We start from the raw sequence: 18,969 nt of genomic DNA on the forward strand, positions 1-18,969 counted from the left end.
TGATAATGTTACAAAGACAAAGACAGAAGCTAGCCTATGCATGCTTAGAAAACTCCCTCATGCAGCTTTGTTTGACTAAGTAAAACCGAAGCCTATAGATCCTCCATTCATTGCACATGAACTAGCCTCTTTTCAGCCGTACCGTGAGTTATTGCATTGTCCTTTCTAAATGGCTCTGTAGTCAAGGCATTGTTTTGTTATCTCACACAAGCACTAATATTAGGCACTAGCTGCTGTTTGGAGCCTTAACTATTAGCATGAGAGTTCCACTATGCATCTGCTTTGTCTGCTCTTCCCTGTGGCTGCAGGCACAAATAGTCAGATAATACAAGTAAAAGCCACAGTGTGGTATACGCTGTTAACCCCTCTCAGCGGCCAAGATAAAGTGTGTACTTTAGAGTACATTAGCTGCAAAAACAGTCCTTGCATGGAGGGAAATAGCGCTGTTCCTTACAAGCCTCTCTCGCTTCGTCGTTCTCTGAATTCTTATGACATTGCTAGCAGGAAACAAGACTTCTCAAGGACGAGAGCTTAATTCACCCTTGTTGCATTATGTTTATTCTGCCAACAGAGTGCGGGGGCATTAATGTTAAGATCAAATCAAAGCCAGACAAAGCCACACACAGATAAAGAAAGGGCAAAAGGGCTACAGTGCAAGGAAAGGTCTTGTCTTGTGTAATGCAATGAAACTTTGATCTTGTGCAAACGGAAATTAAAGTGTTCAAAGGTCCCATAATGGACAAGCAGATATATATATATATCCGCTTTATGCCGAACCCCTCTTATTCCTTCTTGTGAAGCAGTGGAGGGTAGGAAAAGGAGGGATTGAGAGTAAAAGTGGTACAAGCAGAGCACTGTGCAAACATTAATGCTACAGGCATTAGGCCTACCGAATTTAATACACATATCTGGAGGTTGTGCGTTGAAGTGGGAGTTTAATTCCCTGTCAAGTGATTTACCAGCCGGGAATCTTAATACCCAAATGCACTGTAGTGGAGAGAGGCTGTTACAGCGAGTGGAACACAAACACAAAGCAGAAACTGTGGCATGTATACTTGCCATTCACTGGCGCTGTGGGCTGAATGATGCTTTTTGCGTTGTCCCAGATACTTTTGTTTAGGTAATTTCACAATTTACTTTGATTGCGGCAGATACTGACTATTGCATCCTCATTCTTTGTAAAGTTTTCTCATGCCTTTTTACACCAAAATGATGCTGGCTTTCATGTTGGAAATGTGTAATCTGAAAAACAATTTCAATACCAGCCTGCGTATCCAGAGACAGAGTTTTGAGATTATATTTAAACAGACAAAGTTTTTTTTGCCTTCATCGTCTTCATGCATTCACTGTTTCTTTTGATGCACCAACAAGAAGTTGTCGAACGTTATTACAAATAAAAATTTAAGCAATCAATTCACATATACAAATTGTAAATTAAATGCATTTTAAACTGACAAGGAAAATAAAGTAGCTGGAATAAAATAATAATAATGATACAAATATTATTATTATTATTATTATTATTATTATTATTATTATTATTTTATGTATTAGTTTTATTTTTAATTTTACAGTAAATTATTTCATACATTTTAGAAATTTTATTTTCATTTATTTTGAGAGAGTATTTTAGGGGCTTTATGAAGTCAGTTTCCAACGGAAGTTCTAAGAGGCCTTGCATTATTATTATTTTTTTCTTTCTTGTTTTCCTGTGATAACAACTTAATTGTCTCATGATCTCAACACAAAATGAATTGTTTTTCTTGTGATAATGACTTAATTTTCTCAACAAAAGTTTGTTTTCTTGCCATCTTTTCAGTTGTTTTCTTGTCATGACTAATTTTCTTGTGATCTGTATGTTTGTATGATTTGTAATCATACAAATAATGATTTATATTTCATTGTACAGACAAGAACATGAGCCCATAATAAGAACACAACGTGTTTAATTACACGTTAAGCATTTTCCTCCAGTAGAAAACCATTATAAGGATAATGTTTACTGTGGCTTAATGCATTAAGACAGTGCTTTAAAAAGACTCAGTAAACACATTAAATATATATAAAGCATTATATGTACAGACAAGCAGATGAGCGCATAATAAGAACGCATTTAACGTTTTAAGCATTTTAACCATGTTATCATGAGAAAAAAATCAAGAAGGAAAAAATTATAATGCCTGTCCTCTTAGAAATTCTGTAGTTTCCATCCTACTCTTATTTAATTATTTATATTTGTGTGTGTGTGTGTGTGTGTGTGTTTGATTGTTTGTTTGTTTTTAGCATATTTAGGTGCTGATTGGAGTCTGTTTCTATCCCAAATACATTCATTCACTCACTCATTCAAATAATTTAGTCTGATTGAAGTGCAGAATTATTAACCTTCTGCCTCTCTTACAGGTATATTTCAAGCGGGATGGAGAGTTGATAGAGGTGATCTCCTATGTTTCACCCACCGTGGGTTACGAGGGCGGTGGTCCCGCTGGCGTGCATGGAGCCAGACCTCTGATCAGCAGGGATCTGGATGACACTAAGCTGAGAAAGTCTCTATCTCTGCTGGGCCCGGATGGCAGGCCCGGACGCCTGAACACAGAGAGCCCTGGGCGGAGCTACATGGCCAGACAACCGGGCCAAGAGACCAGCCCGGCCACAGAGACCATCCCAGAGACAGTGGTCAGCCGAGAGTTCCCACGCTGGGTTCAGAGCACTGACCCCCTGTACTACTTCAGCAACACGCAGATCCCCCAGAGCGACGGGTCTGTGCTGGTTCAGGCCAAACTCACTTGGACTCTGAATCCGCAGTTGGACAACGACGCCCTGTTTAGCTGCGAGATCACACACCCGGCTCTCTCCATGCCTATGCAGACTGAGGTCATACTGGGTAAGCTTGCTTTTGTAGGCTTTAGCATTGATTTGGCAGGATGCAGATCTTTAGATCAATGTGAAAGTTTTGTTTTTGACCTTCAACCTTGTTATTCACCTTCTCTCGTCTGATCGTGGGTGAATCCTTTTACATCCCCATCTGACAGATGTAGTGAGACCAACACTGGTTTCTATTTGCAGCTTAATTGCGTTACAGGCAAGCAGATTGCAGTTGCTAATGCAGAATGCAAAATCTCCCAGTGACTGACAGGCCAATTCATTGAGCTGTCTGCGCAGTAGATTGAGTTAACTTAACCACGTTATTGAAAAAGTCAACCTGAATTAAAGAAATCAAGCATAAAAGAATTTCACATTGCGCTCAAAGACAGCATTGTTGCTGGATCTCACTGTTGCAACCCACTGATAATCGTAAAAAAGTCTCCCATCTACTAATTAAGATGCTAAAACGAGGATATGCCTAACTGCTTGTTTTGTTTCATATTTGTTCCAGTGAAATTTTTTTGTTGTGTTCACTTGTTTATACTGTAATAATGAAAGTTGTGGCGCAACTCCGCCAAACAATGGGATACACGCATACCTTTGTATTTTCATGGATGAGAGGCTTATTTTCGCAGCTTTTGCTTTTAAAGCTACAACAAAGATGGTCTGACGATGCCATTATCACTTCAAAGGCAGCACTCACTTGTAGTCTCTGCTATCAGCCCTCAGAAAGAGGCAAGTGATGAGACTCAAGACAAGATAAACAGAAACATTTCTCTCACTTAGTGGTGCAGGAGCAGTGCAGAAAGAGATGAAGGTGGGGGAAAGGACAAAAAAACAGGGATAAGATGAAGAAAGAGAAGACGGTCTAGAAGCTGATGCCTTTTCCATTCAATATTTCTCATTCTCACTTGCTCCGTCATTCTCGTCCCACTCCGGCATGGTCTCCTGTTTTCTTTATTCATTGCTTAGCATGTGCAAAACAGTCATTTTTGAAGTACAGTAAAAACAGTAATATTGTGAAATAAAAATAAAAATGATTTATTTTTGAATATTCTAAAATGTAATTAATTCCTGTTATGGCAAAGCTGATTTTTTTTAGCTGCCATTACCTGAGGAAATAAGACTTGAAGATATAATGTATGCAGTTGCTCTAGAAGAAGGTTTCATTTCAGTTATTATCAGGACACTTCCAGTACAGGTGATCCACTAACCTGTACCCAGTTAGAAAATGAAAAGCAACTGATAGAAGCATTCACAAGACATAAATATTTCACAGTTTTGAATATTTTCACATGAGACAGAAACATCTTGACAGCGACTCAAATTTGTATAACATTCCTTGAATATTAATGAGGCAACACTTGTGCTGCGCTCTAAATGGATTCGGTTGGTCTGTGGAGGCGGTGTTCTCAGAACACCGTCCTCACCTCAGAGCATCACGGCTGGGCTTGTTGCCCTGACTTGGCTGTCTGTCAGTCTTATCCAAATATGCAGTGATTCAGTCAGTGCCTCTCCATAATTAAAGCTGAGCCAGTCTCAGCAGTAAGGATTTGCATGGGTAAAGGTGCTACTGATTCAGCAAAAACACAGAAGGGGAATGAGTTATATTCTCACATCCAGAGGCTAGAGATGATCTATGCCTGCACGCCAAGTTCCTCCACCCAATAGACTGATAATAAGTACGCAGATGTTTGTTGTGGGTTGGTGTGTGGGAGTGTGAATGAATCTCTGTACATTCAAACAATCTTATTTCTCTGTCAAGAGTTTCAATGGCTTAGAGTTTCAGTGAACCATGAGAAGTTGGTCAAACAAGTCTGAGAAGAAAGCCGGGGTAAATACGTCATGATTTATACATATTGAACATGAATTCTTTGTTAGTCCTGGAAGAACATTTGTATCAACAGTCAAAAGTAAACCTAATGGTAGAATCCGATTGGTTGATAAAAATGTTGATCCAGGAACATGTTGTACTTGCGTAAATTACATTAAGCACTAAGTCATCAAGTTGGATAGTGTTAGCCATGCTAAAAACACCAGCTTGGGCGTTTATTTATATACATATATACAGGTGCTTCTCAATTAATTTGAATGTCATGTGTAAGTTTATTTCAGTAATTCAACTCAAATTGTGAAACTCAAAATCACATTTAACATAAACCCACCAACTCACTGTCCCAACAAATTAGAATATGCTGACATGCCAGTCAACTAATCAACTCAAAACACCTGCAAAGGTTTCCTGAGCCTTCGAAAAGGACTCTCAGTTTGGTTCACTAGGCTACACAATCATGGGGAAGACTGCTGATCTGACAGTTGTCCAGAAGATAAGCACTGACAGCCTTCACAAAGAGGGAACAAACATTCATTGCCAAAGAAGCTGGCTGTTCACAGAGTGCTTTATCCAAGCATGTTAACAGAAAGTTGAGTGGAAGGGAAGAAAATGATGCACAACCAACCTAGAGAACCGCAGTCTTATGAGGATTGTCAAGCAAAATCAGTTCAAGAATTTGAGTGAACTTCACAAGGAATGGACTGAGGCTGGGGTCAAGGCATCAAGAGCCACCACACACATACATGGCAAGGAATTTGGCTATAGTTGTCATATTCCTCTTGTTAAGCCACTCCTGAGGCATCTTACCTGGGCTAAGGAGAAGAGGAACTGGACTGTTACCCAGTGGTGCAGATGAGCTGAAGGTCAAAAGAACCTGGGCTTCCATTCCACCTCAGCAGTGCCACAAACTGATCACCTCCATGCCACGCTGAATTCAGGCAGTGATTAAAGCAAAAGGAGCCCCTACCAAGTATTGAGTACATGTACAGTAAATGAACATACTTTCTAGAAGGCCAACAATTCACTTAAAATGTTTTTTTTGTTTTTTTTAGTGGTCTTATGAAGTATTCTAATTTGTTGAGAAAGTGAATTGGTGGGTGTTTGTTAAATGTGAACCAAAATCATCAAAATTAAAAGAACCAAAGACTTAAACTACTTCAGTCTGTGTGCACTGAATTTATTTCATACACAAGTTTCACAAGTTTAGTTGATATTGTATATTTAATTGTGCATTAAGACAAGTTTAGTAATAATGTTTAGAAGACTAAACTTTGAGACTTTGTTGAAAAGTCAATGTCTCTGTGGCCCATCGGATACAGTGCTCGCGGCCATAATCAAAGGTGAGGACATGGGTCATCAAATGCTCCCCCTGGAGTTGGTCCTAAACATCTGACCATCACCTTACTTTAACAGCAAGCTTTTCATAAAGCTTTCTCAGGCTAATTCTGTTCAAAATGCTTTTTAACAGAGGCAATTTTAGCCTTTTTTTTCTTAAAAAAAAAAAAAAAAAATACTAGGGCTGAACAGTTACCTGGCACCACGGGTAGGAAAATGTCACAGCTCAGTGAATTTTTTTGTCAGCTCCGGTGGTTAGGGCTTAGGTTAGGCAATCCGAGTATTGATCCGTTAATTCAACCACTTGGTACGGAAAAGGCAGGGTCAGCCTTTGAGTGCCCATTGCTCTGTCAGAACACAGGCCCTATCAATGGTCTCCTTTTGTTTTTAAACTGTTTTCTTAGGGAAAATCAATTGAGTCATTGAGTCATGATTCATGCCTTGACAAGCTCTTAATCTCTCTTGTGTATTGCATTTCACATCTCTTTCTCCACTCCGCAAAGCCTGGCCCCTAATATCCCCGATCATTTCCATAATAAGCAAGTAGGCAAAAGAGGATTTCTGTGCATTTGGTGTAGTGTCCTGCCATAACTTGATTTATGTGTGAAATACACATTCATAGGACCCATTACAAATTTGAATCCATTAAGCAGCACAGCACCGGGGGGTAATGAATAAACTGACTAAGACTGGCCTGATGCCTCATTAGCTTTTGCTGGACACTCTGTGGCTTGATTGATGGCTAAAAGCATGATTAGCCATTGTTTCACATAGGTCTCAGTAGCTGGATTATCTGTATGTGTTGTTGGAGCCAAAGCGTAGCATTAGCCGTAATGAGAGTTGAAAAAAGGCCACAGTGGGATGTATTTTTGAACAATTTAAAGTCCAATCTTCATTTACTAATCTTCGCTCTGGAATTATGTGTTAGCATAAACATGCGGCTCACAAAATTTGTTCTCAGAGCTACATAGAGTGGATGCTGGTAATCTTGGTAAATGATGGAGAACCACTTAACTCGGGCCTAGACCTAAAGTGCCTAAAGTGCCTAGACCGTGCTGCCGAATAGAGGAAGTTTCACTTGAGAAACTTGTGGTCTCACTTTCCAGACATCCAAAATCACTTTCTTATCTTCCCCCTGAGTACACAAGAGAAATCCTCAGTGCCTGAGAAGGTCAAAATATGATGTTTTAACCTTCCTTTCCTTCATCACATCCCAGCCATTCTCTGAGACCAAATTAAACCCATCTGGGAGATTCGGTCCACACAAGACAAGGGAATTAGTTCTCTAAGTGTCTCTTATCTTACTTCCTCCACCGTTTGCCTTGCATGCTCTGTTTCTTCTTCAGTAATGAGTGTCTACCCAATTTAGGTCCTTGTCTCTCTTGGGAAATAAATACTCCTCAGCCATTTCAATGAAGGAAACTGAGAATCTCCAAGTTGACCTCCAAGTCAAATGCCATGACTTTATTCTGTTAATGCTATGCTGGTATACTAGTATTGTTGTGAATGACAGGTTTTTTTTTTTCTCATTTCCTTCCGTAGCGGCTCCTAAAGGCCCCAAGCTTACGATAACCCCTACCAGAGCAAAGGTAGGGGATACGGTTCGCATCACCGTCCAAGGATTCCAGGTAGGATCTCCAGTGGTAAGTCCATGGGGGTTATGAAACCAGGGCCAAGTTCAGTTTTGGATATGAGGAGTTTTGTCCCGCATGTGCAGTTAAGCCTGTGTGATATATGGCTATAGTGACCATTCTTACAGAGTGTACAATACAACACATATATCTGTCAGCTCCTGACCTGGTACTGCTAACCATGAGCTATTAATCCAAATGGTTCAGCCTGTCCGAGGAGGGGTGCACTGCAACTGACAAAATCTAACCGTTCAATCATGTAAGTTGCTGTGAAATCAAAATAGGGGGTATTCAAAGTCCTACAAAGGTCATAAGAACAAAAACTCTGAAAATGATCTATTGAAAAGCACTTGGGGCTGCAAAGCAAAAAAAAAAAAAAGAAACACTTGAGCACTCAAGGTTATTAGAAACTAGTGGACATTTATTGGTTGTGAGATAAGATAAGAGTCTAATAGAAGAATCAAAATGCATTTGTAAATGGTGTACAGACTCTTTGCTCTTTAGAAGAAATGGCATTTAAGTTGCGATTATCTTTCTTTCCCCAATTGATTTTTCTGTTGTTTGCACTCTATATTTCAGTGTCATCTATAAACACAGAAGAAAGGAAACAAAATGAATGTGGTGTTGCATTTAATAAATATCTTTAAATGAAAACTATCATAAAATCGCTAAACGATAACATGGGTCACATTTGTTCCATTTAGATGTTTGAATGCTGTTAGCTTTTAAAGGAAATAATTGGTGTTTCAGAACATTAAAAAAATAATAATAATAATACTTTTTGGTAATACTTTATTTTAAGTTCTCAGTAGCATGCATGCATATTACTTGCAATATTGGGTGTATATTAGCACATATTATTGCCTTATTCTGTATGACCATATTTTAGGTCCCTTACTTCCTACCTAAACTACAACTACTTACTTACTGTTAATAAGCAGCAAAATTATAAGTTTATTCAGGGAAACCTGTTGGTTAATAGTGAATATGTGTTCGCTATAAAGGGTTACCAATTTTCTTATTAATTAGGTATTGTTTTCCATTAGAAATATCTGAATAATATAGGACGTAAAATCATCAAAGTTAGAAACAATTATTTGAGCAGCAAAATTCTAACACTTTCTGAGAATAATTAGTGAGTTTATGTTTTACCCTGTTGACAAATAATGTTTTCCCTTTGTTAATTATAAAACCTCAATAAATTGTTATGTTTGTGCTTAATAAGAAAAAATAATAATTCAGTTATGACAAGAAAAAATAAAAAATAATATATATATATATATATATATATATATATATATATATATATATATATATATATATATATATATATATATATATATATATATATTTATTTATACCCCCAAAACTATACTCTTTTATATATATATATAAAATAGTATAGTTTTGTATAAGGTTAGGCCATAATATATAAGTATAAGGTTAGGCTGTAATATTTTCTTTAGTCTTATTAACTGCTGTTTTGTTTCTCATATAAATATTTCTTGTTTAAAAGATGCTTTCCAGTAAAATGCTTTAAACGAAAAATTTTTGCGATGAAAAATCTAAGCTTGGCAACAACTAGCCCTAGAAATATGGCAGGCTGATTTATTATGCTAACGTTTAGCTTCTTTTTGCTAACGCTAAACTCCTCTGTTTGGTATTCTCACCAGAAGGCATAAGCGCATCCGATTAAAAAAAATCAGCTGTTTGTTGATGTATTTCACTGCAGCTTTCAGAGATTTTGCTTCTTTCGTTTGTTCTTGTCAGACTAGCTAGCAAAACAGGTGTGAGCACAGAGCTAGCCAGAAGCGCTCTACTGTCAACGGTGCCAAATTTATACTTGCTTCAATAGTCCATCAGTTCCACAAGCCTAGTGAAGCAGGGAGATTGTCTCAGTGTAACTATCATCGTCTGCCAAGAGCTAAAAAAAATCTTCCCCAGCAGATAAACACAGAACAGTTTGGTGATGATCCGCCCAATCTTTGTGACAGCTCTGACTCAGAGATGTGTCTAGCCAACGGCATTCAGGTGGAAAGAAATTAGACCTGATATGCTATCATCACTGAATCTACTTTACGCTATTTTGTTTGTGTCATGAATTTAAAAGAATGTTACAGTAGTTGTGTTTTATTCCTCATGGATATTTCAGGTTTAGCTGTGTTCTGTCCAGTTAAAAGGGGCTGTGAGCTTGTGCAAGCTGGTCATTAGCTGGTCTATACTGGTGGTTAGCAGATGTAGTAATTGTAATTTGCAGATCAGAATTGGAAAAGCTTGTAGAGCATTTAGATTTCAGCAATTCCAGTCTAAACTCTTCAGTGTCCAGTTAGACCAGTTGACCAGCCTGGACCAGTTCAGACTAGCTAAAAACCATGCTTCAAAATAGGAAAAGCGCTAAGATGGAGTTTCCTGAGTAGAGGAGTAAGTTGGTTGGTGCATGGGCAGTTTGTCTGGCAGACCTGTGTGTTTATTCCACCCACATTTTACTTATTTGAAGTACACCTTTAAATAATAGAAGAATGGTCACCATAAACAGGCTTGACGGGCTGAAGTTTGGATCTTAATATTTGCACAAAAGATTTCAAAACCAATAGAAATGTATTTGGAAGAACATCTCCCTTATCCTTAGCTGCTCCAAGACCTTGGGTTTCACATGTAGATAAGATAAATGTTAAGACAGAACACTAAATACTACCCTGCAGTTCAAACAGTCACACACAAAAAAAAACGGACTCAATATCCCCTTTGGTTTACGTAGAAACTAGTTAACCACCAACAGATGAGCTCACATTGGTGTCTCCTTCCTTTCTAATTTAAACTTTGCATTTGAGTGCTGATCATTTATGCTCTCCAAGAGCTTGTCTTACTGTTATGTCTTGATTTTAACCAGTCAAGTGCCATGGGGGATATTTTATTTATTTTTTTTTATCTGGAACTGACCTGATTCCCCCCAGCAAGTGCAAACTCATTTCCTTGCTGTCATGGTGTGAATGTGGAAGTCCAGAGACACAGGCAAGCCACACTCTCCAATGAGCCATTATCAAAGGTCATCCAGACAAGCCACATGATTTTGTAAAGTTAGATTGATTGTGCCAGCCAGTCACTTATCACACCTAGAACATGGGTTAGACTGGTTTGATCAGCAGGGGAAAGATATCCTCTGCCATGTCTGGAAAATGGATCTACAATGAATCAGTGTGTAGCCTTGGCACAGACACTGAGATTTCTGAGCTTCATAACACTTGACCTCTTGTGTGAAATCAAATGATCTTGAGCTTCCACAAGTATTTAAAAGGCAAGTACTTGCAAAATTATGAAAATGAAATTTTGTATTGTGTTAGTGGGCTTCCAGGCATAGTTGCAGACAATGCTACACCATGCACTGCAAAGGAGCAAATAAGAATACTTGATATTCTTTTGCCTCTTGTGGATTACCTGTTTACTGTGATGTTTTTTTCATTGCCCCCTAACAACCATAAAACCCATTACATTCCTCTTCCTCGAAGTATATAACAAGAAATGCTTCAATTGTATCAATGTAGTATTGCTGCATTTAATTGATGACTTGGTGCAAGATTTATTTCTCTTATTGTTTGTCCTTTCTTCCAAATGGAAAGGTATTGTGTATTGATGTTTTATTTTTTATTTTTTTAAAGGAAGCACTTAATGACATAAGATGCCTTTGAACTGATAATTATTTCAACATATACATGTTTGATATATTAATTCTGTATTAACTAAATCAATGTAAAATAATGTGTTAAAATCAATTGTGATTTTACACAACATTATGATGTATTATGTATATGATGACTGATTTTTTTCTCTTCATTCTTTTTTCCTTACTGTACACATCCCTGTGTACTAAACACACACACTACTTCCAGAATGAGGTGTTTCCTGAGCCTCTGTACACCTGGACGCGGGTTGGCAGCAGACTGCTGGACGGCAGTGCTGAGAGAGATGGGAAGGAACTGGTGCTGGAGCGAGTGCCTGCAGAACTGAATGGCTCCATGTACCGCTGCACGGCCCAGAATCCACTGGGCTCCACTGACACACACATACGCCTCATTGTTTTTGGTGAGTAGCTCCAACAGTAAACTATCTCTATCCTAAATAAAATAATTAATTGTCTTTTTTTATGGAATTCTGTTTCTCATTGCATTCTATTGGATTTTATTTTATTTATTTATTTATTATTTGTAGACAATATCCTTTAAATTAAGCCAATATTTTGACAAGTCATTCAATGGTTTTAGTCAAATTTACTCAAATATTAGTCAACAAAAATAAAAAATTTGTTAGTGATAAAGTGCGAAATAAAACCAAGTATTGCATATAAGGACATTTATTTATTTAAACTATGCAAGGAAGCAGCCTTTTCAGAAATTTTGTGACAATAGACAATTACTATTACACATGATGGTCAAATCTGCAATATTTTTAGATTTTTTTTTGGGGTCACAGATGTCTTTTCTTAAGGGATATTATCTTTTTTTTAGCACAAATATGAAATCATCAACATATTGTTAAAAGAAAAATAGCCTTTTTGTGTTATTGTGTGACAGTTTCATTCCCCTGTGGTGGTGTCTGGCCATCCTTTGCTGCTACAACAGATGCTGTGCCCACTAAGTCTTGGCTTTGTTTTCATTGATGTTAGAAAGAGATTGCTTGCTGATGCTTGTGTGTGTGTGTGTGTTTTGCCGCCCCTGGACTAATTTCCCCCCTGAGCTTTCGAGGCTGTCAGGGTTTATGAGAGATCTGTCTATAGCGTGAGCGCAGATCTAATCAAAGATGTGCTTTGGAAGATGAAGGACAGTCGGTGCTCCTCTGGATAATCCGAATGACAGCCAAGGCTGAGGACAACAAGCTTGAATATGCTTCACCATCAGGCGTGAAGATACAATTGCACCCATGATCAATTGAATCAGTTGTTTATTGTAGATTCAACCACGTGCAAAAACATTGCTTCTCACTTCTTTAAAATAATACATGATCATTTACATATGAATTTTGGTAAGGGTAGGGCTCACACAATAAAAAAAAAAAATCATAATATACCCAGCCTCATGTTATTCAAGATAAAACAAAAAATTGAAGAATTGGTTACTCTTTACCACACTAAAGTTGTAGAAAATTACAGAGATTCCACGAGGCAATGCATTGCATTTGACTTGAGCTTGCATTTTGGGAATGACACATGTAACAAAGGCAGTATCTCCTTGACTGAGTATTTGTTAAAAAATAGTTTGAAGCTTTTAAACCTCAAAAAGAATGAAAAAGAATCTTACGTAATTAAAGCGGTCCATGAAGTTGTCCATCCTCTATATTTCAAGCGATCTAAAAGTTTCCCCTTAAGTGAACTGCCAACCATTGCAGCCAGATAATTAAATCAGTGAGTTTATACTGGTTTTGTGAACACAGAATCAACCAAGTCATTGGAGAAAATCCTAAAAATGCATTATTTGAATGTGCAGGCAGATGTCAAGATTTTCAGTGAACAGCAACTTAATTGGTGAGTTGTGTGGACCATGATGCTTTTGGTGCAGTTGGATATTTCCTGATCCTTCAAATCTTCAATCCTAATTCACTGTAATTGCACAAAAACAGTTTATCTGAAAAAATAAAAAATAAATAAATGAACACATAATATTCAATCTGCCTATTATTTCTATTCTTCATACACATTTACAGATTTTTGGAGAAGAGTACAGGAGGCCATTCAGTGAAAAGTAGTTATTTAGGGATGACATCACCTCAGGAATGGTTCATGTGGGGAAGCATTAATGCCCATGTAAGCCTGATGTGGCTCATGTCATCATCTACCACATTCAAAACATCCTTGTGTTTTTGAGTCTGAACACGAGCAGCACACAGGGAAGAATGGTGATTAATAGCCTTTGAACTGGGCTACTATTGACCTGTTTCAATAGCCATTCATTAGAGCCCTTCAGCTGTATTAAAGAACAAAGATGAGCATTTAGGGGAAAGGAAGCTTGCAGTATCAGGTCTTGTTAATAGATTTTTGCGGTCTTGGAGGCGGTTGAGGATTCTTAGAAATTTGTATTTATTTTTTTTCCTGGAGTTTGCTCATCTGTGCATCCACAGAGAGCTCAAAGTTCAAAAGGTTGCAGTCTTTGGTGGATTTTACATTGAAGCTTGCCAAGAATAGAAGTGAACTAATGAACTTTGGCTACCGACAGCTCTTCAGCTGTGTTCTAGTCCTGTCTCTAAGAGACTTGTGGTTTTTATCCATTAGCACAAACCTATGATGGTTATCTCTCGTATTATAATATCTATTAATACAGTCCCCCCCCCCCCCCCCTCACCTCTTAATCTTCAACTCCCCCTCCTCTTCTCTGTTCTGCAGAAAACCCAAGTATGATGAAAAACACACAGAATCCGAACAGTAAGTATTTGAACGCTTCAATGATTAGCTAGATTCCTTCGCTGTGTTTGTTTTTTTTCTTTTCTTTTTTTTTTGCTGCCTCTTGTTTAAGAAGAATCCTTGATGTATTAAGAATTACGAGAGAGCAATTCCACTGTTTTCTTCCTAAGGGTAGTATAATTGCATAACGGAAGTTATTAAAAATTACAGAAATGCAGCAAGGTCAGAATACTATCCCAAAATGCATTGCACTCTACTTAATGTAACATTGTGAGAATAGCACATGAACCAAAAACAATATCTCATTGATCATACACACACACACACACACACACACATATATATATAATTATGTATATATATATATATATATATATATATATATATATATATATATATATATATATATATATATATATATATACATACACACACACACATATATATATATTTATATTTAAGCATCACCATTAATATGGTGATGCTTAAATCACCATATTAATTTTTCGAGATGATAACTGGATACCATTGATTGAATTACACATTGTATAGAGTATACTGTATATAAATGCAGTATAATGTGTGGAACTGTTCTCTTGGAATTGTTGTATGTTTCAAAATCATTATTTGCTTCATATGCATTATAGAATTGTGAAATTGCTTAATTGTGATTTGATTAAGTACAGCTATCTAGCAAGTGAAAGTATAGGCTTTGCTCTCTAACCATACTGAGGACAGGAGGTTCAATAAACAGCTAGTTTGCCCATTCCTCTGGTCTTTTTAATTCTTTCCCTCTCTGAGACTTTTCTAAGGCTACATACTGTGTTTTTATTGTCTCTGGTCTCCCTCCATCCTCCCCTCCTCTCAAGAGGCCATGTGTCTTCTGTAGGCTTGCTGCTTTCATCATTTAGATTCTAGAAGTGAGCCATCACTTACCAATGCACCAGCGCGTCCACAGCAAATATAATTCAGTGATGGATTACAGTTGTTTTATACATTCAGTGCTGGCTCATTTACAGTTTCTTAGAGTCTCATATGTAAAGATGAAGAACTGTCAGGCAGAAGGGCAGAAGGAGGCCTCTGCCTTTATTTCTTATGTTTTTTTTTTTTTTCTTGTTCTTTTTCACTCTCTCTTTCGCCTCACCCGAAACCCCTCACCGCACCTCTTTCCTGTGCACCTCCGTGTCTACTGATGTAAATTTGAATATGCAAATGCGGCAGGGCAGGTGTGTGAGAGCAAGGACAGAATCAGGTCAATATGAGCGCCGATCTTGAGTGGAGCCTCAGATGCCCCTCGTATGCAAGTCAAATGGCTTGTAGAACAAGGCCTCGGGAGGTCACTATGTCTGACATGTGTCTGAATCTCAAACACCCGCTCGACTCACAAAATAACACCCTAAAGACTCTGGTGCTCGCAAATGGCCTGAAGTCTGTAATTCTTCTGCTGAATCCTTAGTTAAAAAGACTGGTTATGTTCAGAATGGCATGCATAGTTTATAGTTTGCACAGTATTTAAATTTGTGTATGGATGGCCTAATGCATTTTTGCCGAAATATGCAGCGTACATTTCGAGCCCAGTGCGTGGAATACTGTTTGCCACACTATTGCATCACCTTCAGCACTATGTGACTGAACGGAAGTAAAAATGTTTTTAAACAAAAATATATACTTTTCAATTAATATTTTGTTAAAATAGGAATTACATTCAAGTTAAATCATTTAAGAATTACATATGCGACAAGTCATGAGCTCATGTGATAACAATGTAGTATACTGTTTTAAATATATTCACTCTTCATTTTTGAGGCAGTATACAGTACTGCGCTACGGTTCCATTCTGAATATAACCACTGAGTTTTGACCATAAAATAAGAAAAAAAATTATGTGTACTTGTGTTATGTGAATTATAGCACTAACACCAGTATAAGCCATAAAAGTAGAAGTAATGTTATATATTACCATTTGTTTTGTCAATGAAAATAAGAGAGATGGTGATAAAATTACTTCAGCACTGAAGTATTGCTCATAATACTTACGACAGCCATCATCATTTAGTGCTTATTGAACATTGTGTAGTATGCATGAATATTAAAATGGATCCTGCACCATTGGAGAGCTCCTTCAAACCTTTTAGAGTGCATTAGATGATTAGGTAAAATACCTAAGAAAAGAAGCTCGCTCATACAGATTTCTTGACTCGCTGTACTACAACAAAGCTTACTCTTTCATACAGAAGCTCTGCTTTTTCCAGTATGATTAAATGAATTATTTTTCTTACACAAATCTATTGTATTTTTGCAGTATATGACAAATCATAGAGTCAGTTTTTTTAGCTTTTATAGTGCTTTGTTTTGTCATTTGTGAAGCTTGATAGCCAATGATCGACTAGAGCCACATAAAGACTTTTCAAAACTCTCTTACCTTGTTTCATAGAAAATAACAGCACAGCGTTTTAGAATGGCATGAGGTTATGCAAATAATGACAGAACTTATTTTTTAGAAAAATGTTATTTTTTAGACAGTGTTATAAGCAAAACTGGATTAAGAGCAAGTTGTGATAAGTATATTCCTGCCAAATACTAATAACTATAATTTCCTATTTCAGATGGGGCTCCTGGTTTGCACAAGCTTGGACTGATATGCCTGCCACTTATTCTTACAGTGACTGTTGAACTGACGTGAATATCCTTGATTCAGCAGCACACAAACACTCCTCCTCTCCAGTCAGCCTCACACACACACACACACACACACACACATGCCTTCTCCAGACTGTGAATAAACCTACCTTGCTTTCATTTGTGGGAGAACCTGAACCCCCAACAGCGGGCGCACCTCTCTTTTTTGTGAACACACACTCACACACGCATACACACACACACACACACACACACACACTTACAAAAAAAAAGGATGGAGATGATCCAAATGGAGATGATAGTATCACTGATAATAAATAAATAAATAAATAAAAATACAGATATAAAAAAATAACATGCTGAATATGAGAAAAAGCACCTCCTTATTGTCTGCCCCTACAACACTGACACTTTTTTTTTGTGTTAAACTTGCCTGTCAATCAACAGAGACCTGTCATTTGGAAAAGCAAAAAGGCGCCTGGTGTTCGCGATGAACAAAAATGCCATACACTGGAGTGTGGAGAAAAGACATTGTGGGTTGCTGACAATGCTGACTGTCACTTCAACTCCACCTAGCCGTCCTCGAGTTGCCTCCTGTTAGAGTTACTGCACACTGGCACAAACTGGACTCAAACACACACCCTTTTTAAGGACCACGTTTTACGCCATTTGTGTTTTTTGATCACAGTAGTTTTCCGTTTCGTTTTCTTGAATGGCTCTCGGCTGGAATGTAACAAAAAAGAGACAATACTAAACGTCCTGTGACATTTTATTGCGAAGAAATGGAAGATCCTCTTTTTAAGTGTATTTTGTGTACATCCCTGTAAATAATGAAAAGTATATTACAAAGCAGAAAACAAAACAAAACAGAACAAAAAAATTAATAGAGGTTTGGGGGGGAAGATGCAAGGGGATATAGAAGATAATGTCTTTATTGCGTGTGTCTGGTCATCCCCAACTGAAATCCAACCCAGGCTTTTAGAAAAAGGTGAAATCAGTGGCCTTTCTATGTTCTGATTTCACGTGTTCAGTATCTATGACATCCGTGTGACTGTTTTCACCTGCAGAGGAAAGACGACAGCTTTTCTCGGGGGTTGCTGGTGCATGTGACGTTCGGAGATGATTTCCCCTCCTCATCTGTTTGTCGCCTACTTGTCCTTAAGTTTTTGTCGCATATTCAGTGACATGCATCGTGTACAGTCCTTCTCTCTAATCTAACAGTTACTGCTAGGATCATGTTAGCCACCATTACGGCCCCTCCACCCCCCAAAGGAAGCTCATGTGAAGCCAAGTGTAAACAGGGTTGTTGCATTTGTTTCATATCACCTGTATTAAAAATGGAGATGATCAACTTAAAATGACTGGAGTGTGATTGTCCTTTTTATACTCGGGAGAAAAATACATGCACAAGCAACTGTTTTCTGATAGTGTGTGGTGGTGATATAATGAAATAATTATTATCATTATAAGTGAGGCCTATGATCATTTGACTCTGCTTTATTAGATTTTGAATATCTCAAATACTGTGTTTCTCTGTTATGCCACGTTCAGGTTTAGCTGCAGTGGAGGGGGACATGTTTGTCTAAGGGCATTTCAGCAGGTGCATTGAAGATGACAGGACCCATATATCAGCAGGGTACCCCCGGATACACCCCAACACTTTAATATTAACCTAAATACAGTAACTAATGAATTCTGTTGGCCCACATTTTAAATTTACCTCTGTGCAGCTCGGGAGTCCATGTTCTCAAAATAAACAAATAGTATGGTGGGGTCCAAAAATCTGTCACCACACTGAAAATCTGAAACTTAAACTTGGATATAAATATTATTATACCGTGAGACTGTGGGATCTTACTGTATGTGATTCCACATTGGAAGATGGAAGTATAAGATGTAACCGCTACATGTTGTTGCTTACCAAGTGCATATGTTCTTTATACATTGTTTAGCACACTAGCAAACTGTTATCGCAGTGTGGCTAATGTTTTTTTTTTTTTTTGGGGGGGGGGTGTAAAACATGTAATGATACATAATCTTGATTGCCTTTATAAAACAAAATATTTCCCCCTACCTACATTAAATGCATCACGGGATAGAAGGCAGGATCAAATATGGCTTGGCTTTTAAAGGCCTTGTTTAGGTTTGTCCTCTGCCACCCTGGCTCTCTCTGGATGTCCTCATGCAAAGTAATCTCTTTTTCTTTTTTTTTACATTCACATGAATTGCAATTTAAGCTTTTCTAGACACACCGTGTATTAAAGGATTAGGTCTAAAGC

General features: G+C 37.7%; 1 protein-coding gene across 2 annotated transcripts in view; it reads left to right on the forward strand.

Annotated features, from left to right (window-relative positions):
* The window catches only part of igsf21a (immunoglobin superfamily, member 21a), a 176,957-nt gene extending 158,909 nt beyond the window's left edge, over positions 1-18,048 (forward strand). The window contains exons 6-10 of one of the 2 annotated variants that reach the window (XM_026275549.1): positions 2,401-2,881; positions 7,574-7,674; positions 11,550-11,742; positions 14,033-14,071; positions 16,657-18,048. In XM_026275549.1, coding sequence (XP_026131334.1) covers positions 2,401-2,881; positions 7,574-7,674; positions 11,550-11,742; positions 14,033-14,071; positions 16,657-16,733 — 891 coding nt within the window. In that variant the 3' untranslated portion in view covers positions 16,734-18,048. The remainder of the gene's footprint in view (positions 1-2,400; positions 2,882-7,573; positions 7,675-11,549; positions 11,743-14,032; positions 14,072-16,656) is intronic. The other variant, XM_026275550.1, reaches the window with a different exon arrangement.
* Positions 18,049-18,969: the final 921 nt, after the last annotated feature.

This window comes from Carassius auratus, chromosome 11, assembly GCF_003368295.1.
Source record: "Carassius auratus strain Wakin chromosome 11, ASM336829v1, whole genome shotgun sequence".
Lineage (NCBI taxonomy): Eukaryota > Metazoa > Chordata > Actinopteri > Cypriniformes > Cyprinidae > Carassius > Carassius auratus.